Here is a 24084-nt window from a genome sequence, read left to right as displayed (position 1 = left end):
CTGCCTGTCCATGCACTGTAAGACAAACAGGATGTGGCTGACGTGTTTCACATTCACCGTGCAGCGTTTGATCTAGGTGCATTTTTCCAAAAGGTTCAAATCGTGCAACTGCTGTGTGCACCAGTGTGTCTGTGCCAAAATCAAAAAGAATAAATACATGTGGATTTAGTTCTTGGGCTCAGTTAAGTGGGGCCTCCCATTTATTGTCAATAAGAGAATTGACGGTACATGAAACGAGTCACAGGAAACCACAGAATCGTGCACATTACACTTTTAAAATGTATTAAATACTCCTCCCTGCTGTTTTATCAAAGTGAACTTTGTGGTGCAACATATTCAAATATGTCTTCTTCTACATATACAGTATATATTCTGTGTTTTCCACCTCACTTCACCTCGTCGCTAACCTGTTTTCACCGCCTTTAGCCGCCACCTTCCATGAGAGTCTCAGCAGCTTTTTTCTACCACTTTTTTACCACAACAGCTTCAGCCCCTTTTCGCTCTTCTCCTATCTATCTCTCTCTCTCTCTCTTTCTTTCTCTCTCTCTATCACACACACACTCAACTGTCAGTCCATCTATAGTTTCCATTTTTCTGACACTGTGGGGCTGCAAAGACCTCATCTCCTGCTCAAAACTTTGGTGCGTATTTTATTTTATCATTTATTATTATTATTGTATTTAATCTAAATGTCTGTACAATTTAAACTCCATATGTACAGTTCAAACACTTGAACCCATGTTTAAGTGTTTCTAAGTGTTGTAATGTACCCATCATGTGATATTTTCGTACATATGCGCCTTACTGGAAGCATTCATGTATCACTTAGGTCAAATACTCTCATATATTTCTGATTTAAATGCACCGTTATTTCATTTCTTGTCGTTTGGAATATAATGTCGCAGTGCTCAATGTCTGATGGGAGCCTGCTCAACGATGACTACAAAAGTTTCCCCCCCACAAGTTGACTGATGCTGTTAATTATCATTTCGACAGGAAACCTGCAGTGCTGTGAGCGGTCTGCTCACTTCCTGTCATCCAAACATAGACACTTTTACAGTCAAGATAAAAGCAACACAGATGCAATACGCCCCCTCACCAGTGTAGTATAGAGAAATTCTTATCATTTCATGCGTTGTGTTAAGCCATCTACAGGTTTAGCTGAAGGCAGTGTGCATTGTCATTTACATGGGTGTAAATTAATCAGAAATTTACTATCCAAAGAATACAAGGAGCAAAAAACCAGCCTGTGACTGTGACCCCAAGCCAGTGGGAATTTTCCATCGAGTGAAGGTAAAATACATTTCTGCATCTAACCTCAGTCAGTGTTGTAGGATTTAACTGAATGTATATATACATTCTCATATATTATTGTTTTACGACAAACTTGCAAACTATAGCCATGTGGCGCCCAAAAGAAATCATGTGTTCTAGAGGAAAACGGTTCAACATTTTGTGAAACATCAAAAGGGTATTTGCGTCTTTTATGGATATGAAACAGTATATTTGAGGCAAGGCGGCAAATAATGTTGTTGTTTTTTTTTCATGTTTTAGTGAGAATACTGTTAACTTTTTGACCCTCAGCAAGAAAGCGAATAAGTGTAATTCACCAATGTCATATTATTATTTAATAAGACAGCCCAAAAAAAAAACCAACAACATGAATTGAAATCATAGACTGTGTATAAAAATGGACGTTGTTTTCTGATTTGAAAAATGAAGCCCAGGAAGTAAGACGAAGGTAGCAGTTTGCCACCAGGAGGCGACTACACCTACGCCAAAATAATTCTGTTTTAATGGTAGGCTATGAATAAAAAATAGTAGAGGTGAGACGATATGAGTTATTTCTTAAAATATAACATTAATCTGCCACTTATTACACATTTCTGTTCTCAGAAACGTGATGAACTCACCTCAGCCACTAAAACTTTACATTTACATTAATTTTCTATCCAAAACATACAGTACATTGCTTAACATAAATGTTAATGTTAATCATACCTCTATTTTTAACATCTGTAAATATTTTCCTGAGGAATTAATGGGCTCAGTCACTAGTTTCAGGTCTTCTACAATGGCACAAAATGTCATCAGGTGAGGTCTGTGGAGTTCTAGTTGCAACAACTCATGGTAGCAGTCAAACTGCACATGTCAAGGCTTCAAAATGGGAATTTTAGTCTGTGACATTTATTTATTTATTTATTTAGTTAAGTGTGAAAGTGTGACATGCTACATCTAACACATCTAATACATCTAAGTGAACTTTTTTTCTCTTGACTTCAGGCATGGATGTACCTACAGCATCCGATCGAACTGTCATAATCCTTTCAGTCTGCCTGTTGGGCCTGATTGCATTGCTCATCTTCTTGTACAAGAAATTGAACAAGGAGAATAACAGCGTGTACACCATCCGAAACATGGTGTATAAGGAAGGAGGGCTCAGAGACCAGGTGAGAGGTGCCGCCCAGGCTGTGGGGACACGCCTCGGTATCCAGCTCTGGCCTCGCAGCGACACTGATGAGTATGGAGAGGAGATCCAAGATGAGGAGGGACAGGTGGAGGAGGGTGATAGCCAGGGGAGCCACAGTGAAGGAGGCGACCATGAGGAGGAGGAGGAGGAGGAGGAGGATGTGGAGCAACATGGAGAGGGAGAGACAGATGGAGATGGGGACCACACCTCAGATGATACCACAAGTTTGGAGAGTGTGGAAGTAGGGGAGCAAACTCGGCTAACAGGGCAGCCAGAGGCAAAAAGGAAGGAAACAGAAGAGAAAGAAGCAGAAGAGGGAAATAAAGGGCCCGGATTGTTAATAGACCTTAAGCAGTTCTCTGGAAGTGCCATCTGGTCTGGAGAAGAAGGAGGAAACAGAGATGTGACTGCACTGTGAATCCACTGAGAAAGTACAAGATGAATCAGATGAAGGCTCAGGGAAATAGTTAAGGTTACAATTCTGATGTAAAAAAAAAAAAATAGTAAAATAAAAAATGAATAAAAATAGTGTTGAATATAAAAACTGGAACCAGCCTTTCAGTTTACGAGTTTACATTTTGTTATGAGCTACACATTACCAGTATCTGTTTTTTTCTGGGCCTTTGGATGTGCTTCTCTATTCCAGTCTTTAAATCGGACTTGTGTCACTTGCATGTGGTCCTCCATAGGATATACTGTATATCTGACACATGGTCACGTAAGATGAGCATGAAGAAGCCAAACAAATATGGAGGAATGTCAAATCTGATCTGTATTGAATCAGAATTGAACAATGTGTCTGGTAATGTCGACGTAGCCTTAATATGTCGGCCTGAATATAAGTTGTGGATTGTAGGAGTTTCTTTTTTTATTATTATTATTGCTGTAAATTGTTTTTACTACTGTTTTTTTAAAAAACTGTTTTTTTTCACCCTAAAAAATAAACATGTCAACATGTCCCTTTTTTACTTGAAGTTATATTTAGGTTATATATTTAATGTCATTATACACTTGTTTTGCCAATACACCCCACTCAAATATTTGTATTTTGTATTATTCTGTGTATCATCAATGCTTACGGATATAATACAATCATAACCAAGTTGAAGAAACATAAATATCATTCTGATGATGAAACTGAAAGCGATGACTTCACAGGCTCATCGGGGATGTAGCTCAGTGGTAGAGCGCGTGCTTCGCAAGTACGAGGCCCCGGGTTCGATCCCCGGCATCTCCACTATACATGTTTTGTTGTGCCGTGGAGCAATTTACATTTCAACACACTGCATAAAGTCAACAAAGCGTACGTGACACGAGAGCACTTGCTTGAATCTGATTGGATGTTGGAGGCCGACGGCGTGGGAGTGTTCGTGCACGCGAGTGTCAAACATTTTCTCTTTGCGTCGTTCAGCTGTGTGAGCCAGCGGACCTACATCATGTGGAAGAACTAATTAGAAGTAAGAGAGAGAGAGACAGAGAGAGAGAGAGCGGCGAGGCAGAGACATTAAACCAGTTGCATCACATGCAAGTCTGGATTTCACTTCAGGGCTGTTACACGTTCTCCTCGCTGTGACCGATGGATCATTATAAAGCAAGCTGGCTGTTTTCCTGAGCTGAGATTTATTTGACTGGAGACGCTGGAGCAGCAGGTACATATTCATCCGACCCTTCCTCACGCACACGCACACACACACACGCACACACAGATTTTTGCATGCGATTTTTTGCGTGTAAAATCGCATGCATTCCGTCTGCAAAGCCGGATCCGTGACAGTAACCTACTTTACGAGTGCCGCACCACCCTCTGAGCATCCAAGTTGCATTTTCTCCTCTCACCCTAACTTGACTGTGAGCCGGAGAAATGATTTCAGCGAACGTCACTCATCTGCATAAAAGGGAGTAAAATGCAACCATCCTCCTGCGAGGCTTTCTGCGCCTTAGAAACGCTCTCTCCATCCGCGCCGTGCGATTAAAGGACCTAACTAATTGCTGCGTATCCGAAACTACAAACATGGAAGGTACAGTTTGCATGTAGTGTCATCTCTGTAATATGTGTGTGCATACATATATATATATATATATATATATATATATATATATATATATATATATATATATATATATGTGTGTGTGTGTGTGTGTGTGTGTATTCATAATCTCAGATAGGAGCCACATCTGGGTTGCAAACTGCCCAAGATGGATGCAGCGCCGCTGTGCGCAGGGATGCACGGCGGAGCGGCAGCAAGAGCATCTGTGAAGGCGCACCGTTTTTCGTTCATTCCTGCCAGAATATGAGTCATTTCGTGTGTTTGTTTTCCTCGCCATTGCAGGAGTAGGATGTTACTAGCGTCCGCTGTTGTGGTATGGGAATGGCTGAACGAGCACGGACGCTGGCGGCCCTACAGCCCGGCTGTCTGTCATCACATCGAGGCAGTCATCCGGAGCGACCCGCGGTGTGGTAGTGTTGTCCTCGGTCAGGTGGACTCTCGCCTCTCGCCCTACATCATCGATCTGCATTCCATGCACCAGTTCCGACAAGACACAGGTGAGCAGGAGCAGAGGCTGCATGCGAAGAGCCAGGGCCTGAGCTGGAGGCCCTTTTTTATTTTTTTTATGTATCCATTGGTTTAGCTGAGCGGGCACCGTGCACATGGATAAACAGTTTTGTGAACGTGCCAGAGGCTGCGTTTCACCTGTGGTCGCCGCACAGATGTGAAACCGTAATCTTGAAAGCAGAATGGAATTTACAAGGTGAACATCAGCAAGGTTTAATAGAAACATCATTCAGCACACCTTATTGCAATACCAAATACATGCCACATTTATAATTAAGCGCATGCAACTTGTGCTGTATATAGTTAAAAACACTAATTAGAATAATTAAAAAAAAAACAGGAGAAAATGCATGCACACAATGTAAATACAGCACATGAACAAAGAACAGTGACAGCCATGCATGTAGGTAAATGTAATTAGCCTGGTGGATAGCAACAGGTGACAGCAGCACAGACACACTTAGGGCAGTTCAGTGCAGTTTATGGTGCTTTTCCATTATACAGTTGTAGCACGACTTGACTGTTTTTTTCCTTTTCCATTAGCGATAGTATCTGGTACCTGGTGCTTTTTTTTTAGTACCTGTAGGTTCCAAGCAAGCTGAGCAGATGGACTGGTCACTGATTTGGTGGAGTCATGACACCAGAATCAAACCAAACAATGTCGAAATGTAGATCGGTTCGAAATACTTTAAAATCCTGAAAACATCCATTAATCTCCAACATCTAACAAGGACATTTCTAAAATCTCAATATTTAACAGAAGAGTCTGGTGTATTTGGGGACAGCACAGCCGGCAATTGTGAGCCAAATCATAACCTGTTCAGCTGTTTCAGAGACAATGCAATATGTCCCTGAACTACAAAGACATTCAAGTGTGAGAGACAAGTAGGACTCATTAGCAGCTCAAGTGTCCAGTTATATACACTGTAAACATTTTACGTCTTCATTTCCATTTCATAAGCCGTCATCAAGTACTGTAGTGTCCCGGTAAATGGACATAAGACATGATTGATCACAAGTCAAGGCTTTGTGAAATGGAAGCAGGCAGGGCAGTAAAGCAGGGAACTACTGTCAGTTGTCTAACTTTGGCAGAGACCCCAACATCGCCATTCTATCTCACTGCAGGCTGACAAAAGCCTTTGTGTAGTTTGTTTTCTAATGTGGGAAATGTGGGAGGTAGACAGGGTGCCCCTGTCTAAATAGGAGACAGAGATGAGGAGGGGGAGGAATTTCACGACTCTGAGATCATTGACAAGTTAGGGTTGATGGGAACAGATTTTGCAAATTAATTCCCCCGCTGTCTTGTTAAATGTGGCAAACTGTGGCAAGCATCCTGTGCGGATGAAAAGCCGATGAGTGTTAAAAATTGCCCCTTTATGGACAGTTTTCTGAACCATCCATAGGCTCAGGAATGGGCTTGAGAGGTCAAGTTGGCTGTTAATATTTCTGGGGCTAAAACAACCACAAAGGGGTTAAAAAAAAGGACCATTAAAAGATGTCAACGTTTATCTTGGGTGGCTATTTTAGTCTGTTTCTTTTTCATTTTACAAAACCCGTCATAGCTGCAGATAAAACATGGGAGGAATCTGAAGTGAAAGTGTTCTGAAAAAAAACCCTCTTCTTGTAACATCAAGCTTACCAAAGTTTATTTTTTTTAAACGTGTACTCGTCCTAAAGAAAGAATTCAATATGGGGAGGCTTTAAAGTACGAGGACTCTGTGGAGTTTCTCTGGGCAGCCTGGGAAAGCAAACACAGCCAGCTTTGGGTAGAATCAAGGCTGCCAGCCAATCACAAACCAGAACAGCGTGTGCTGTTACCAGGGGCAACCTGTTTGCCCAAATCCTTAGCAAGCAAACACAGACATGTTGAATTTGTTAAGGTTGTAATCTACTTGTCCACAAAATAATAGTCCAGTCACTCTACCTCATCCTCATCTATCTCTCATCATCATGACATCTTATGTTCCAACAAGCAAACAGGCTCAGTGCTTCCAACTTTGCATTTAGAGTAAGAGTCTTATGTGTAGAAATGTCAGTTGATATACACAACATCACTCTGGCTATTCACACCTCATATTAACATCCTCATGACTGATTTGATTATGTGCAGGTCACGTCAAGTACAGGTCTGACTGATTTGTAGCCACCGCCACTCATCACTGTGTGATGTCTTTCTTCGAATGGTTAAAATATTATTTCGTGTTGCAGTCGCGCAAGTAGAGCTTTGATTTACTCGAGCTTCTTTTTCTCTCTTTGTCATCACAAGGACGTACACACACATTGACGCGCGCTCAGACACATCTGCTTTGTCGCATTTATTCTTGTGTGGATATGAGACACATCCAGGAGGAATTGTAATGCTTGATGTGAACAGTCCTACTTAGTTGTATCAGCTCACTGAAGACAAATGTTAATAATGTGCATTAAACCTTTGCTTATGTTGTCACCGTCTGACCCACTGCCTCAGGTACCCTTCGACCGGTACGACGTAGCTTCTACGACCCCACTTCAGCGCCAGGCCAGGGCTGGTTGTGGGAGTGGGAGAACGACACTGGCAGTTGGACGGCATACGACACGGACGTGGGCATTGCCATCCAGGCAGCACGAGATCGTCAGCAGCCCTGGCTGGACCTGGCGCCGCTGGGTTTCTGCTACCTCATTGACTTCGAAAGCATGACCCAAATCAACGGGCAGACACAACGCTGCCGGCGCATCCAGCGCCGCTCTGACCTGGCGTACCCGCTGGTGTCCGGGCCCTTGCCTAAGTCCCACCATGCCTGGGGGCCCGCGTCAGTGCCCAGCAATGCAGGACTGCTTGGTGTGGATGTGTCTGGAGTGGGCATGGGGCTCAGGATGAGCAACAGTGGGACTGGAAATGGAAGTGCATACCCCAGTGGAGCGCTCCCTGCTTCAGCCATCACCTCTCTGGGACAGCCATGCGCCTGTCAGCAGTGTATGTTGGTGCTGAGTGTCAAAGCGGGCACCATGTCAACTGCTCACACCCTGGGTCGAAGACCGCCACAGACCAAACCACCAAGTCCCAAAATCAGCAGTCACCCTGCTCCTGGAGGCTCGTATTCACTGACTCTCCCTCGGCCACCTACCCTGTCACGATCACTGTCCCCAAACAGGACGTCTATAGTTGGGGCAACAGGTGGCTATAGTGTCAGTGGGATGGGTGGTGCAGGAGGTGTGAGCATCGTTGGAGGCAGCGGCGTTAGCAGTGCCAGCTTTGGCTTTGGTGGCGGCTTCACTCACTCTCTGTCCCTCCTCGGCTCAGCTACTGCAGCCCTCTCCATCTCCTCCACCCGCCCCCCTCCTCCACCTCTCCCCCCACCACCGCCGCCTCCAGCACCGCTCACGTCGTCCTCATCGGTCGCCACCTCTAACCCTCACCCCTCCAACTCCTCATCAGCCCCCCTCTCCATTTCCTGTTCGGCCTCTGCAGTGTGCCCTCCGGGCCCCCCTCTCATCTCCACAGTGGCCTCCACCTGCACGCCCTCGCCTTCGGCCCGTGTCCTGGGTCCAGTGTCTTCGTCCGGTGCGGCTGCCTGCGCGGCGCCTCTGCCACCTCGGTCCAGCCTGGCTGGGCTGAGTCGGCCTGCACTGCAGCGCATTGCCATGGCTCAGTCACGTGCCCTTATTGCCTCTGGGTGAGTAGATGACCACAGCAGTCACATGTGGTTTTGCTCAAAATATCCTCTCGTGCTCAGTCTCACAATGATAAAACTACAGAGTGTAACTTTTACATATAAACAAATGTCTGTGACATTCAAACATTGTCGATTGAGATCATACAGTGCTGATTAAGTTCCACGTGTTTCTCATTATTTCAGTGTCTAGATCTTATGTCCTTCTGTGCTGCACACAGGGAGTGATTTGTTTGGCAACAGCAATATTCCACTAGTTATGTGAGACGGCTGAAAACAGGTTGGAATATGACTGTAAACACAAAGAAACACCTATGAAAAGTTCAGAGGTGTTTGGTGTATCAGTCAGGTCTGATAGTTTTGCTTGACAGAGACTAAAGGGAGGCAGAATAAAAACATCATCAACAACAAAAATCATCAAAAGTTTTGCACTGTACCTTTAAATAGGCAGAATATTGGGAATAATTTGGAAGACCTTATCAGTGAGTATCAAGATCAAATGTATATAGAAAATAATCTTTTCTGTATTTTGAATGGACAAAATTATTTTTTATTATTGTATTTCAAACTGATTTGAGACCTTAAATAGACAATTGTTAAAATATCCCAAGTGATCTCATCACATATTGGTTTTTACTGTATCTAAAACAAAGTGAGGCCTTCTTAAGGGCGACAGTAAAATCATCTGAGACAGGAATTTCTCATTGGTTTCACGGCCTCATTACACTGTGTTTGACATCAGTGCTCATTAGCATTTTTTAGCTTTGTGACAAATTCTGCCAGGCTTGTCCTTTTCAATGGAAAAACAATGAATAGCATTCATAGAGAATCTGCCAAGTTTTGCACACATTCCGGGCATTTGTCATGCAGCAACTTCACGATGGCTTTAATGTTATTCCACCAAACAACAGGGAACCTGTGGATTCTGGAAATGTCTGGAAAGCACTTCCAACTCAAGGGCGTAGAAACCAATGTGGGCCAAAGATTTCAGAAAGCTTCACTGATTTAAAGGGTTCCAGTTTCACCCACCAGATCACGTCTGCACCACATCTGGATTGTGACTTCTGTGAACATATGTCTAATATTTTCCCTCAGTGCTCGTCTTGGCGTGACAACTCTTTGTCACGACATTTTTTGTACATTGTTCTGACGTCAAGGAAGAGGTTTGAAAATTGCAGTCTGGAAATGTGTGATCTCTCGAAGTGTTGGCCAGAGTGTGTTTGTGATGAAAACAACACATGAGAAAGAGTGAGACGGATACAAAAATAGGTTTTCATATTGTATTGATTACAGTGTTTTCTTCAGCACTAGTCCTCCATAAACATTAGCATATGTCATTGAAACTACACAAACCTAAACCGTTTTTAACGAAATAGGAAAAGTCTTTTATCCAGTCTTTTATTGAATTTAAAGAGAAAAACTAGATGTTCTTATTCTGTTTTTAACAAGTTAATTATTTTTGTTTTCTTTATATGGCAAATATCCAGTGCATATAGCATGTGATCATAGCTTTCCTACACATATTTTATTCTCTCGTTGTTCAGCATCTCAGCATTCAGGTGCCTTTTTTTTCTTTTCTTTTTTTTATCCGTGCCAGCTGCTTCAGTGCATGTTAGTAAGTAAAGGAAGTCACAGTCTGCAGGTGCCATCACCAGAGGGTGCTGTTTGCAGTTCAGTGAACAGGGACGCAGCTGCTGTTTCATCATTGTATCATAACTCTCCGTCTTTCAGCCAGCGGCGTCCTTTAGTGAGCACGTTACAAATGTTAGCCTTTAGATTTCATCATATTCCAATTATAGCTCCTCATTTTATAGCAACTATTTTTCCCCATCACGATTTAAAAGTCTTTCTTATGCTGGACAAAAATGTCGAAGCACTTAATGAAAGCAATGTATCATGCGTTGCTAAAGATCCTGCTTTTAATGAATGTGGCTGCCTGTACTGCTGAGTCACTTCCATGTGAACATATCAACTTTCCTAATCCCTACATTAGTAAAAGAAGAGAGAAAAAAAAAGAAAGAGGCCTGTACCAGCAGCTAATCCTCACATTAATACCAGACAGCACATGCTTAGTAATCCTGCTGCAGTAATCTGAGCTGTGTGACTGACCTGGTCTGTGAACATATCAGGTGAGAGTGCTCTTTCATCCAGCAGATGGTCACACATGCTGCTGCACCAACACCTACAACGTCTCAGTTCTCTCTGATCCCGTTAGCACAGGGTTCTCCGCTCACCTTTCCGCCCCTCGTCCTTCCTCTCCCCTTCATCCTGTTCTTAGTGCAAGCTCCACTTAGTTCCCCTGCTGTCATCACCTCACCGCCTTATCCCCAATTTCAGTCATGGCACCACATGGATAGTGATGCAACCAAGTGCTAATTTTATCACATACAGTAAATACTTCTTTAGGAAATGCTGATTCAGATAATCACATCTCATTCACAAGAGAGACCTGTTTTTGAAAGACATACAATACAGCAATTAGTGACAAACAGAAGGACCCAATACTAAAAACAGGGACAAGTTTCTGTTTTCCCAAGTGGGATCATAGCTGGTGCACACCATAGTCGTATTTTCCTCATGAACTCAGAAAACACTTCCTGACATTATAAATTAAAAAGTTGAATTTTCCCATCGACTTCCATTCAAAATAAAATATTTTTGCAACCAGCACAAGCGCCCCCTGCTGGCCTAAAGAGTCAGACTGATACACAAATAGGTTTTCATATGGTTTGGATGTCACAGTGTTTTCTTCCCATGTTGAGGAAGTTGGCCTGCAATGAAATGGAGCAGATGGTTTCAAAGTGAAGAGTTCAACTCTGAAGGTTCACTGATTATCACAGTGACGAGAGAGTCATCTTTGGTCTCACACCTGTTGTTGTTCTCCCTCCTCTTCTCGCTGAAGTGGGTTTCATGTCTACGTGACCCATGTTCTAATCGGGTTCACCTCTTTCTCTTATACGACTTGATTTCGTTTGTATCTGCAAAGTGTGTGAACGTCGCCATATGTTGCACCTTGTGTGTCTCCACCACCATCATCATCATCCAGCGCTGCAGATGGAGGCTGCTCTAATGCCACCAGATTAGCCGGGATCAAAGAAACGTGACTGACCGACACTCCTCTTGACTCCCAGCCTTTCTCTCTTTTTCCCCCTGCCTTCCTTTAACCTCTATACTACATTGCTCATGTTTACGTGGTCGTCACACAGACATCAATCGGCTTATTCAGGTTTGGCCTAGTCTGCTTGGCATTTAGTGACTGGAATATGTGGGACTTAATCCCACAGTTTGTTCCATTAATGTTGGTAAACAAACGAGTATCGTAAAATGAAGGGAAGTATAATTAGATTGAGTAAAGGATCAGTACAGCACACTAATAATTGTTTTTTGGGTCACTGTTGCATCATTTATTCTGTGAGAGATAAAACAATACTGGTCATTCATGTCCTTTAGCTTCCAGTAAACTGAAGCCTAATCCTTGAAACATTTAAATGTCTTCATGTTTATCTTATTATTTGAAGAAATTACAATCCAAAAGTAAAAAAAAAAAAACAATTCAAGAAATGAAACGTATGTATGTAGGTTGTCTTGTGTTATGATTATCCATGATGTTAATAGATCAGAATAAAGACAAAAAATAAATGCTGCACACTCTTTAAAGAGCAAACAAAAACAATAAAAGTAAAACAAACTATTCCAAAAAATATTTATAATTAGTTATGTACCCAAAACTGGAAAAACTCTTGTGTGACAGCAGCACTTTTCAGGAACTCAACTAAACAAACGTTAAAACATAACAGAGAAAAATTCAAAGTAGGTCAATATAATAAGATATAAAAGACTAGAATATAAGAACCATACACCACATGTTTACAATAATACAACAATTAAAGAATCAAATATATAGAGAATATGGAATACTAAGTGTGGTTGTGGTAATGATAGAAAAAGAGCGTTTCTCTGGCCATACACAAAACTCAAAATGTCCTTTTTTAAATGTTTTGGTCTGAGATCTGCAGATATAACGAGCCTTGCCTTTATTCTACTGACATATCGTACTCTCATACACTTAGTTTTTTCAGCCTTGTGGCAGCCCCGGCTCTGTGACGTAGCAACTGGCGGGTAATCCCTGCCGTGATGAATCTGTGGCCTACAATCAGAGTTTAGTCAGCAGATGGAAACAGGTAGATTAGTCCTATAAAAGAGGAGGGAGACCTGACACCAGCACAGAAGCAGAGGACGAGAGAGGGAGACAAGGAGACGGAGATACATATACGACTGAAGGATCGATTAGAGAAACAAATGCAAACAGACGAGTAGTCTGACAAATTCATATTGTTGCTGGAATATTTTAACTCTTGGGGTTTTTTTTCGAGAAGGAAAGATGACTATTATTCAAGTTGGCAGACCGTAAGTACACACCTGTGACCGAACACTTGCATTGGCACTGTGATGTGTTTCATGTATGTTGGTGGCTGGAGATGTGGACATTTTTGCCAAATAAGAATATCCCTCCACCTTTTTTGTCATGTCTAGAAGTTCATCAGACTCTTTTGACACATTTAAGCCTCACCTTTTTATTTCTATTTTCAATTACACAAAAAAATGGACATTATGGCCGTGTTTCTGCATTTAATCAAAGGTGTTTTAATTGGACATGACATTTTGAGTTGAAAATACTGTAATGGTCTTGTCTTAATGTATTAAAATCATTAACCAACATTACACCATTAATCAAACAGCACATGACAAATTAGGTATTTTGCTGTACATTCTAAGGTAACTTAGAATGTACAGCAAAATGCCTAATTTGTCATGTGCTGTAATCCTAAACTCAAGCCCTATATAGCAGAAAGCCCGTCTGATAAGGTCAGTATGTCAGGTAATGACGAGCCGCATCGGTTTCTTTACATGACTCGTCAAAAGCTCCTTAATCCGCTGACAAGTGGTGAACTAGACACTAGCATACCCCTGCTGGCCACTTTATTAAGTACAGAGGACATCTAATAAAGAGTCAGGAGTGGTCTTCTGCTGCTGTAGCTCAGATGGAGTTACTTGTGCCTTTTTTTTTTTATCATCTTGAGCCAGTCTGGTCATTTGCCTCTGACCTCTGGCATCAAAAAGGCATTTGGTGCCTAGGAAACTGCTGCTTACTGCATATTTTCTCTTTTTTTGGCCCGTTCTCTGTAAACCCCAGAGAGGGTTGTGTGCAAAAATCCCAAAAGAGCTGCAGTTTCTGCCTGTGTGGCACCAACAACCTTACCGTGTTCACTAAAATCACCTTTCTTACACATTCTGTTGCTCAGTTTAAACTTCAGCAGGCTGTACTTAATTAAAAGGTTGGTGATTGTATGCTCTGGCCATATGTGTCTCTTTTTCAGGTGACTCATTAAATACTCACACCTTCAGTTTAGGCTGTGTTTGTGTTCTTTTAGCAAGTCATCAAGTTGTAAGTAAATGTGTTTTGTGTGTGTGTTTGTGTTTTTCAGTGTGCCAACAGTTCCAGTGAAGAACCTGAATGGATCCAGCCCTGTGCATCCTGCACTGGCAGGTAAATATCAGGAAACACTTCTCTTGTTATTTTTAAAACAAAACATCATAACAAATAGTCAATAAATACACAGCTATTTCCTTGATAGATCACTTATCATTCAATGAGTAAGCCACCACACAGCATGTCTCACATCCACCCTCTTCTGGTTGTATACAGGTATTACAGGCATCCTGATGAGCGCAGCAGGACTCCCTGTGTGCCTGACCCGTCCGCCCAAGCTGGTGCTTCACCCGCCACCGGTCAGCAAGAGCGACATCAAGCCTGTGCCCGGTCTGGGCCACTGCTGCCGTAAGACGACCAAGAAACAGGCCAGAAAAGGTGGGTCCAGTAAGAATGAAGTGGGTGAAGTTCGCTTTTGGCTGAATGTGCGTTTTGTTCAGAATAATTGAAATCATTTGTGTTTCTTCATCTCTTAGGCAAGACCCCAGAGGAAGTGGTGAAGCGTTACCTGCAGAAAGTCCGTAATCCCCCTGAAGAGGTCAGTTCTTCTTTCTGATGAGTTCAGACAATATTGTGATGAGGTCTAAACACTAATACAGAGCTGTGGTCCTGCATTATATTCCCACACTTTATTTTATGTCAACATTGCGGTGGTAAAGACAGCTGCAAGCAGGTTGTAGAATGGCTAGATAAACACCTCTTGTCCCCGTCCGCCCCTGCACCTCCTCTGTATACACACAAACGCTTCCTCAGCTGTTACATCGTCTCTGTTCACAAAGACCAAACCAAGGAAAATTAATCACATCATCTTTGGTATTAGGATTTTGTCTGCACAGGCCACTTGAACAAGCAGCTTTATCTCAAACAAGATGCTTAATTTTCTTTAAAACAAGGATTTAGGGGAAAACAAAACATCAGAAAAAGAAAAACTAAAGACCAAAAGGGTTTTTAAAATCAGACTTGAAATGATCTACCCTCTGCAGGACTGCACCATCTGTATGGAGGCCCTGGCAGGACCGTCGGGCTACAAGGGTCCCGGCGTGGGCGGCATCTCCCGCGCTGAGTCGGTGGGCCGCCTGGCACAGTGTGGCCACCAGTACCACCTCCAGTGCCTCGTTGCCATGTACAACAACGGCAACAAGGACGGCAGCCTTCAGTGTCCCACCTGCAAGACCATTTATGGAGTCAAGACCGGCAACCAGCCCCCAGGCAAGATGGAGTATCATGTCATCCCCCACTCGCTGCCCGGCCACCCTGACTGCAAAACCATCCGCATCATTTACAACATCCCTCCTGGCATCCAGGTAAACTGAAGCCAATCATCTCTGTGGCTGTTACTCAGGAAGTGTAATACGTTTCTTATTACATATTGCGCTATACTATTTCTTTACTTATTACTTGGTGTCAAAAGTAGTTCTAAGATATATTACAAATACAAAATATAAGAGATTATTACATTAAAGAAACATGTTTGCAACAGAAAGTCACCAAAAACCTGCAGCTGGAAAGATCTCTCTCTCACACACACACACATACACACACTTGTCTGTCACTGTCAGTATAAATCCAGTACATGAAATAATAATAATAATTATAACAATAATGTATTGTTGTCACAAGGTAATGTAATGCTACTTTCCTATTTCTATAGCCCCTTGCAACAACCCACAGGTGACCAAAGTGCTTTACAAAATAAAAGCATTACAGACACACACAGCATAAAAACAAATTCATGAAACATAAACCAAAGCATGAAAATACCTGTGAAAAAGTGAAAAGGATAAAAATAAAAAAGTGTCACCACACTTCTGGTTATTAAAAGCCATTCTGAATAAATGTGTTTTAAGCTGGGATTTAAAGAGGCCCAGGTCACTGTTTAGTTTTAATTTGCTGTTATTGCTGTTTTGTAAATTGCAATTCCTTACATTCCTTTTACTAGGTAAAAATAATCACATGAGGTGTATATATGTATTATGCACACAATATATCACTGAGTAACCTGTAACTGCCCAACACTTGCTGCAAAAATGTCACAATATTTTGTTTTTTAGTATTTTGCTTTGGATGATTAACTTTGTTCTGATCTCTTTAGGGGCCAGAGCACCCAAATCCAGGCAAACCCTTCACCGCTCGTGGTTTCCCCAGACACTGCTACCTCCCTGATAGCGAAAAGGGACGCAAGGTAAATGAGCAAACGTCTCCCCTTTTCTGGTTTGAAGCTCCAGTGTGTAATTTTTGTTGCCAAAACACTGATTGCATTGAATGCACTAAAGGGACTTTTCCATTATACAGTTCTAGCACGACTCAGACCGACTCAACTCAGCTCAGCTCTGGTGAAACTGAACAATGCCAAATTGTAGATCAGTTTAAAAGACTTAAAAGACCATTTCAGCGAGGTCATTTCTTAATTCTCAATATTTAACAGAGGTAAATGGTAAATTTAGCGACAGCGCTGCCGAAAGCTGGCAATCGTGACCCGAATCACAACGTGTTCAGCTGTATTTCAGTTCAGTGACATGCAGGAAGTACTGAACTACTCTTTTAAATTAACTGATTCAAAAGATTCTAAAAAAAACGGACGTCACGGCAGTTTCGTGCAGCCATGCGATGACGAGGTACTATAGTAATGGAATATGACGTGCCAGAACTTTATAATGGAAGCGCGCCATTATGCCAACAATGGTTTGAATGAAACAGACATGTTTGTATGAGGTTACCCGCTACAGCTTGAAAGCATAAAGACTAAATGACACGATTATGTGATGACATTTTCTTTCCTAATGTCTTCATCCAGGTTCTGAGGCTGCTTCTGGTAGCGTGGGACCGCCGGCTCATTTTCTCTGTAGGCACGTCCAGCACCACCGGCGAGTCCGACACAGTCATCTGGAACGAGGTGCACCACAAGACAGAGTTTGGCTCAAACCTGACTGGCCATGGGTATCCTGACCCTGGACACTTGGACAATGTCCTGGAGGAGCTCAAGGCTCAGGGCATCACAGAGGAGGAGTGTCTACCCAGAGACTGAACCCAATTCAAGACACTTAGGACACGAGAAACCACACTGGAGTCTGTAAACACACAATGCTGGAAAGAAACCTGGAGGTGGGAAAGTTCATTATTTTCAAGATCTGACTTAACAGACGGAGAGAAACTTTTACCACCAGAGAAGGAAAAACGGCTGAAGAAAAACAAAACTCTTCATGGCACCTTTACAGAAATAGTATCAACAGGATCCTGTGACTGCATGAGTCAGTTTTCAAAACAGCGGGAATCTTTTTTTTTTTTCCTTTTCACAGTAACGGTGTCAAGATCACAGATGTTATTCCGTGAGACTTTTGAGGCCACTGTGCACGTTTGAGTCAGTGTTAGATGAATAAACAACTGTCATTTCTACTGTGAGGCTTCATATCAAGAATGTAACTAAGTCAGTTTTGCCGAACTGGAGTGTTTATCACTGCTGCTGCTGCTGCTGCTGCTGCTGCTGCTGCGTGGAGTTGAAATGAGGTTATTATGAAGTCAAAATGTGGGTTCTGTGTTTTTTTTTAAGTGTTAGTGCACAATCAGAAACAAGTTCTCACAGCAGATACATATTTAAAGTGTATAACTGGATATCTGAGCATGGACATTTGCTGACCTCTAGTGGTACTTTTACAGAACTACATTCCTTTTTATGTTTGCTTTGTAACTTCGATTATTGTATATTATGAATACTTGATATATTACATCATATCAATTCCATTCTAACATGTTTTTATATTTTGATTTTATATGGTGTGCTGGTGTAACTGAGATTGCCCGACACTTTATTTGCCCTTCACCAGCCCCTTTCTTTAAAAAAAAAAAAAAAAAAAACACACAAAAAACCCCAATAATAATAATTTTCAGTATTTTGTATTTAATTGTCTCACAAACTGACATTCCTTAACTGTTCTGCCATCAGAGCACTGGCACAATGAATAGCTTTCAGTTTTGTATCTGCATTGATGTTAGGACTGATAGTAAATCCCCGCCCCGCCTCCTCAAAAAAGCTTAGACTGACCCTCCAGCCCCAGCGTAGATTTGCACAGAGAGGAAACAAACAACTCATATCTGCTGTATTATTTTTGTGTTACACACACACACACACACACCGGCCTCAAATGTTGCAATCACAGTACAAAATGTGAACATTAGTTATTTTTGTCATATTCAGTGTTTTTTCCATCAGCAGGTGCAAAAGACTATCTCTTGTCATGGACGCAGCTTTGGCCAAAGTGGCCGGGTCAGTTTGCATTGGGTCAGTTTGCATTGGGGTCTGCTGCAGGCCGGTTTATAAGATGAGATGTACAACAGTATGTGTTGACATACTAATGTAGGCCAACATTAAAAGCATTTATACTTTATACTTTATGTATATGCACTGTACTGTATGTTTGTGTTTTATGTGCACAAATTTGCATTAAACATTTTTCTAAGGTTCAAACCAACTGGAACTTTTCTTTTTTTTTTGTCCTGATTTACTCTTTATTTTAGGGTTGACTTGAATGACGTGCCATTTTAAGCAGCCGCTGTGTCCCAAAACAAGAGAATGGTAATCACTCAGACAGTGTTAATAGCAGACATTAGCAGACTGAATGAAGCAGAAATATGTATGTATTTTGTCACTTTTTAAGGAGCATGTACTATTTTCTGAATATAACACTCATGTTACATCTGCAATGACTCATAGCTACTGTACATTTGCTTTGGCACATGACATAAATATGAGTACAATTTTCTCTTTGACTGACTTTTCCATGATTTTCTTTTCTGAAATGCACAGGAATTGAAAACTGGTGTTAATTATATCTCACAATTCGCTGTTCAAATCGGATTTTTCTTGTCTGTGCTTGTGTATTGTGTCATCATCAGATAAATAAGGCTATAGTACGTTACCAGAATACTGTAAAGGACAAATAATGTAGTCATAGCAATATGCCTCCTTGAGACATGTTGCAGAGATTTTATTTATATTTTCACATTTGTTTTACTGAGACCGTAATGAAGTGATTTAGTTTACACTGCAAATGCTTAACTAGAATAATTAAGTTAAGATGATAGTACACCTTGATTCAAAAAATCCTGTTAAGTTTTGTCATATAGTTATTTTAGATGTATTCACTGACTTAACACTACTGACTTCTACATGTGCACATAAGAGCAGCATGACCACTTCATCTGTAGATTAGTCTGGCTCCTGGATTAGTAGTCTGGATTACCTTTACTTTAATGAATGAACACATTTACAGAGATAAATAGAATTAGATGTACCCAGTATTTATAATACTGAGTAAAATAAGATTGTTATTTGTCTACATTTAAGCATTTAAGACTTATTATAATAATAGGTCTATTTATGTGAAATTGCTCATTATCACATTATCACATTTCTTCACTGTTGGAGGCAAAGGCTGTTAAACTGGCAGCTGAAGGCAAAAAAAAAAAAAGAAAAATACAAAAAGCCTTTCACATTAACTTTCATTCACTTCTCTATTGCTGCAACAGTGGGTGTTCGCCGTTTGTCTTAAGTGACAGATGTGATGGATTGGTTAAAGCTGCTCATTTGCGTTATGAACATACACACCGTCTGGCTGTCAGGTTACTGAGGAGCAGATGGGTCAAGGATCTAATCAGGGCAGAACACAGTTAAGCCAGGCTGTCAGTGACATCAGCTCGTGGCACTAACAAAGACGAAGCGAGGCTCGCTCGCCGTGTTGCTGCAGAATCTTTACTGCTCGTCCGAGGCTGCAAAAAAATAAATAAATATGGAGAGACAATGCAGCAGAGACGCTGCAGAGAAAGAAAGGGTTTTACTGCGTGCGCATTTGTGTAAAAGACCAGCAAGGGGAGGGAGTGAGAACGAGGGAGGGCGGAAAAGGGAGGAGGAAAATGCTCATATAATGGTAGATTAGGGTGCTAGAGTAGAGGTGGGGGTGGACGGAGATATGTGCCTCGCTGAGACCTGAATGGGGGAGGGGTTTTAACTGGTGAGAGAAACCCCTCATGCGGAGATCCATTGTCTCCCATCCTCAGCTATGAATAGAACGCTGATTACAACAGTCAACATATTGCATTCTAAAAACCTGTAGTTGATCACCACATGTTGCCATTTTGTCTGTGTTTCCCAGCTTTCCAGTGAAAGCCTTTTGCTCACATTTTAGGCGGAAGGATTTCCTTCTCTTCTACTTCATGCCAGACAAAGCAAGCAAGCCTCTCCCCTGATCAAAAACGACTTGTCTATTATTAAAAGCTTTTAAACGGCGCAATGTGGCTGACTATAACTCTAGTGTGTTGTTGCCAAGGTAACACATACCCGTAGTCTCAGCTCTCTCTTTTTTTTTTTCTCCCTCCTCCCTGAGCTCATATTTCAAAACTGCCAGCAGTCTGGAGCGCTCACACTGCTGCCTTTCAACTAAAAGCTTTTTGTGCTGCCAGTGGAGGAGAATGAAGGGGAAAGGAGTGCAGGCGGGAGTGGTTAGAGCAAAGGGGAGGGAAAATGAAGGGCCACCCTCACCGTTGCCAAGGCAACTTGATGTCATGCTGACATCATGCACCACTAAAAGCTTTTAACCGGATTCTTCTCCTGCCTTAGGCCCCATTTTGAGTCCTCTTTCAGCTAGACTAAGGGGAAGGGCACAGGCAGGAGTGTGTGTGCTGTCTTGCACGTTTCCCCACCTCACACAGCTCTTAGCACAGTAAAAGACTTTCAAATCCAACCTCTAAAGATCCTCCTTCTGCAACCACAGCCAGCACAGGCCAAGAGAACCATTTCAAACATGGCAACAGACGACGCTTTCAGCTACCTACTGCCAGGCCACAGTGAGAAACACAGGCGGGCCCCGAACTGGACTGACGGTGAAATGAAAGCCCTCCTCTATGTGTGGGAGGAACACCACAACGAACTGAAAGTGAGTAAGAGGAACGCCAAGGTTTACGAGAAGATGTCCCAGAGGTTTTTCCAGCTGACCGGAGAGCAGCGGTTCAAAGAGGAGATCAAGATGAAAATCACAAACATGTCTTTCCAGTACAGGCAAGTGCACCAGGTCTCAGTGACTCACAAATCCAGCTGTTGCATGACAATTAAAAATTCCTTTTTGTTCCTATGTTTTTTTTTACAGGCGACTGAAATCAACAGTTGGTGAAAGTGGTGAATTGCCGGACTGGCCATACTATAAAGCCATCGACAAGATCCTCACCAAGCCGCTGGAGAACGAGCGAGTGAACACACTGGAGTTCCAGGCCCCGGGTGCAGGGCCTTCAACTTCCTCCCACTCTGCAGACAACCTGATTCCCACCTCAGAGGAGGGGATGATGGGATTCCTGCCAGAGTATACTGGCTCCTCAGATGAGATGGAGATAAAGCAAGAGCTGGACTCTTTGAGCTCTGACAGTGACAACACACAAGGCTCCAGGTAATAACAATTACTTAGTTTGTGCCTCAACACACACACACACACACAGGCTAAGATGAGCTTATTTGGTGCTGCACAATTAAGAGAGTAATTTAAACAGATATAGGGCTGAAACAAGTCACAAAATTGATTGATTTCATTTTGATAATCAATCAATCAATCAATCAATCAATCAATCAATCTGTTAAGTGTTTTTAAAGACAAGCTCTGATTTTTCAGCTTCTTACAACTTACAACTAAATGTACAAAACCTTTGTTTTGTACGTTTGAGAACATCATCGTTTCAACGTTTCCTGGCATTTTCTGGACAACTGACTAATTCAGGAAATGTTTGACAGATTCATTTTTTTTACAAAAATGATGACCTAGTTAGAGAAGAAACAGATTGTTTGGACCAAATTTGTTCATTTTTGTTTCGTTTTAGTTCTTCTCAAATATTTCTGATAGAAATACTGACATCAACAAACAAAATACCCTTTTCTAAGCTTTTCAAGCCACCATCTATTATTCATTAAATGTAGTTTAGCCAATTCGCCCACAGCCAAAACACACTATCCAGCTCTTTTTAGGCTAATTACCTTTTAACACAACTGGAATTCTCTGCTTCCTTCCTCTTGAAGACTAAATAACTGTAGGTGTTACTTACTTTTTAATTCAGGCTTGCTGCTTTAATCCCCACCTGAGTTGTTATTAGACAAAGATTCTCATCCAAACGAGTCTAAATGTCCAGAAAGACTTGGGTTTGGACATTTTCTGGAGTTTGCCGTTCACAAACAAAGAATTCTGACAGGTCCTGACATGTTCACAACAGGAATAGGAACATTTCTGGAAGTTGTGGCGTCTGGTCCGAGCATGCAGGAGGCAGGACACATGCTTGCTGTTTTCTCGAATTAACTCACTCAGACCTGCGGCTTTGTGAGTAATGTATGTGCTACACGGAGCTTGTTTCTCCTCCTGCATATGTTTTGGGTCGTTGCTGTGCGTTTGCCCCTTGTCGGCCACCGTAGAAATATGTTACTCATTGCAAACTTCAGAAAGGACCGTACGTGAGAATGAGAAAATGAGCTTTTAAGGCAATTACATCTGCCCCTTCTCTGTTCTTCAGCTCCCATCCTGTGTCTGCGAGGAAGAGGTTTGCCAACAAGCATCTGTCTTTGAAGAAGAAGAAGCTGCGGACAATGCAGGCCATGCTACAGCAGCAAAAGAGGTCAAACCGAGCCATAGAGGAGACGTGCAGGGAGGTCCGCCGATCCCTGCATCAACAGAACCTCCTCCAGGTCCAGTGTCTGCAGCTGCAGGAGCGAATGATGAACATTCTGGAGAAGATGATCCAGCTCCCGTCAGCCACGTCGACAACATGGGCTCAGAGTGGGGCCAAAGACACAGGGAAGCCGTGAGGTGTATGTTTGATGAGAGAGATCGTATCGTCGGGTGTCACCTATAACCTCTTTGACACAAAAATGAAGTCAGTTTATTTTTGATTTCTGATTAGCATTGAACAGCGAGGTACAGTTGTGCTGTTGTGATGTCAGTTCATGACCTCCAGTGTTTTTAAGGACACTTGTAGCAGATCTTCTTTGTTGATAGTTTTTACTGACTTAAAAACACAGTGGCGACAGTAGCATAGCAAAAACTGACTTATCTTGTTACTCCTACCACACCAGGAAAATTACAAGATGTGAAATGTTTGATGCCAAAATATGGAAATCTGTTATGAATGTTATATGTTATGAAGGTTCTCCCCACCCCAGGTTAGGGGTTATCAGCAAATAGCATCATGTTTCTTTTTTGCAAAGGGACATTGTACAGCTCTCAAAAACGTCATTTTTGTCACTAGTAATGAAAAAAATACTGTCTCTCTCCCACAGAGGAGACAACTGAGTCCAACCTTGAAGATACAATATCATATCCATGTAGCTCTGCCACAAATGCCTCTTACAGTTCAGTGTTAAAATTTAAAATAATTAGTGCACAAAAAAGAAGAATCAAGGTGAAGGACAATTATCGGCTTCCTTTTAAATCCAGCAACTTAGATTACAGTACGCGTCACTGTAACGACACAGGTTTGTCGTCTGCCTGCACAGTAGTCGTACTGTGGATAGTCATTTATATAGTATTTGACGGTGAGTAGCATTGTGCTTTCAGGATGTGACAAAAGTAAATGTCAAGACAGAGACAGCAAGCAACACTTAGATTTCTTTTCTTTATAACATGATATAAAGATGACATGTACTTATTTGGTCTCCTGCTAAATAAAACAACTCTGGCTCATGGCTTCATGTGCTCGACTGTAATTTTCCCCTCTGTCAGCCAGCATGGTTGTCTCTGCGTGGTAAATGTTGACATGCAAAATACACAGAAGGCGAGGAGACGATAGAGCTGAAATGTTATGGTCGTTGCTTTCCTGCCTATTTTAAGAGGATTTGGAGAAACTGGGGATTAATTTGGTTCCACTGCACACAACACCAACCCCATGCAAAACACCACC

At 42.0% G+C, this 24084-nt stretch overlaps 3 protein-coding genes and 1 non-coding gene across 6 annotated transcripts; all 4 read left to right on the top strand.

The window, feature by feature from the left end:
* The first annotated feature begins 552 nt into the window (after positions 1-552).
* On the top strand, positions 553-3512 carry si:ch211-119e14.1 (retrotransposon-like protein 1). The gene is made up of 3 exons (XM_058623921.1): positions 553-641; positions 1225-1293; positions 2284-3512. The coding sequence occupies exon 3, from the start codon at positions 2286-2288 to the stop codon at positions 2886-2888; it is 603 nt and encodes a 200-aa protein (XP_058479904.1). The 5' UTR covers positions 553-641; positions 1225-1293; positions 2284-2285; the 3' UTR covers positions 2889-3512.
* Positions 3513-3635: 123 nt separating this feature from the next.
* Positions 3636-3707, top strand: trnaa-cgc (transfer RNA alanine (anticodon CGC)). The gene has a single exon. It is a non-coding gene; the product is annotated as a tRNA-Ala (tRNA).
* Positions 3708-3902: 195 nt separating this feature from the next.
* dtx4a (deltex 4, E3 ubiquitin ligase a) lies at positions 3903-18846 on the top strand. Of its 2 annotated transcripts, none has more exons than XM_058626135.1 (9): positions 3903-4119; positions 4801-5015; positions 7493-8678; positions 14162-14223; positions 14383-14544; positions 14643-14704; positions 15150-15470; positions 16259-16348; positions 16961-18846. In XM_058626135.1, the coding sequence occupies exons 2-9, from the start codon at positions 4808-4810 to the stop codon at positions 17189-17191; spliced, it is 2322 nt and encodes a 773-aa protein (XP_058482118.1). In that variant the 5' UTR covers positions 3903-4119; positions 4801-4807; the 3' UTR covers positions 17192-18846. The 2 variants fall into 2 exon arrangements, with proteins under 2 accessions (XP_058482118.1, XP_058482117.1); XM_058626134.1 differs by lacking the exon at positions 3903-4119 and adding an exon at positions 4135-4488.
* Positions 18847-20454: 1608 nt separating this feature from the next.
* msantd1 (Myb/SANT-like DNA-binding domain containing 1) lies at positions 20455-23895 on the top strand. Of its 2 annotated transcripts, XM_058624171.1 has the most exons (4): positions 20455-21214; positions 21303-21596; positions 22408-22511; positions 22702-22848. In XM_058624171.1, the coding sequence occupies exons 1-4, from the start codon at positions 20961-20963 to the stop codon at positions 22752-22754; spliced, it is 705 nt and encodes a 234-aa protein (XP_058480154.1). In that variant the 5' UTR covers positions 20455-20960; the 3' UTR covers positions 22755-22848. The 2 variants fall into 2 exon arrangements, with proteins under 2 accessions (XP_058480154.1, XP_058480153.1); XM_058624170.1 differs by lacking the exon at positions 22408-22511 and having other exon boundaries at positions 20605-21214; positions 22702-23895.
* Positions 23896-24084: the final 189 nt, after the last annotated feature.

The sequence above is a fragment of the Solea solea genome, chromosome 3 (genome assembly GCF_958295425.1).
Source record: "Solea solea chromosome 3, fSolSol10.1, whole genome shotgun sequence".
NCBI classification, from domain to species: domain Eukaryota; kingdom Metazoa; phylum Chordata; class Actinopteri; order Pleuronectiformes; family Soleidae; genus Solea; species Solea solea.
The sequence above is the reverse complement of the archived record's forward strand: the minus strand, read 5'-3'. Positions and strand labels throughout refer to the sequence as shown.

Coding starts and splice junctions, on each gene's coding strand:
- msantd1 (XM_058624170.1), top strand. CDS start 20,961: ATGGCAACAGACGACGCTTTCAGCTACCTACTGCCAGGCCACAGTGAG. Junction 21,215..21,302: donor AACATGTCTTTCCAGTACAG/GCAAGTGCACCA, acceptor TTTTTTTTACAG/GCGACTGAAATCAACAGTTG. Junction 21,597..22,701: donor GACAACACACAAGGCTCCAG/GTAATAACAATT, acceptor TCTGTTCTTCAG/CTCCCATCCTGTGTCTGCGA.
- dtx4a (XM_058626135.1), top strand. CDS start 4,808: ATGTTACTAGCGTCCGCTGTTGTGGTATGGGAATGGCTGAACGAGCAC. Junction 5,016..7,492: donor CCAGTTCCGACAAGACACAG/GTGAGCAGGAGC, acceptor CCACTGCCTCAG/GTACCCTTCGACCGGTACGA. Junction 14,705..15,149: donor TCCGTAATCCCCCTGAAGAG/GTCAGTTCTTCT, acceptor TACCCTCTGCAG/GACTGCACCATCTGTATGGA.
- si:ch211-119e14.1 (XM_058623921.1), top strand. CDS start 2,286: ATGGATGTACCTACAGCATCCGATCGAACTGTCATAATCCTTTCAGTC.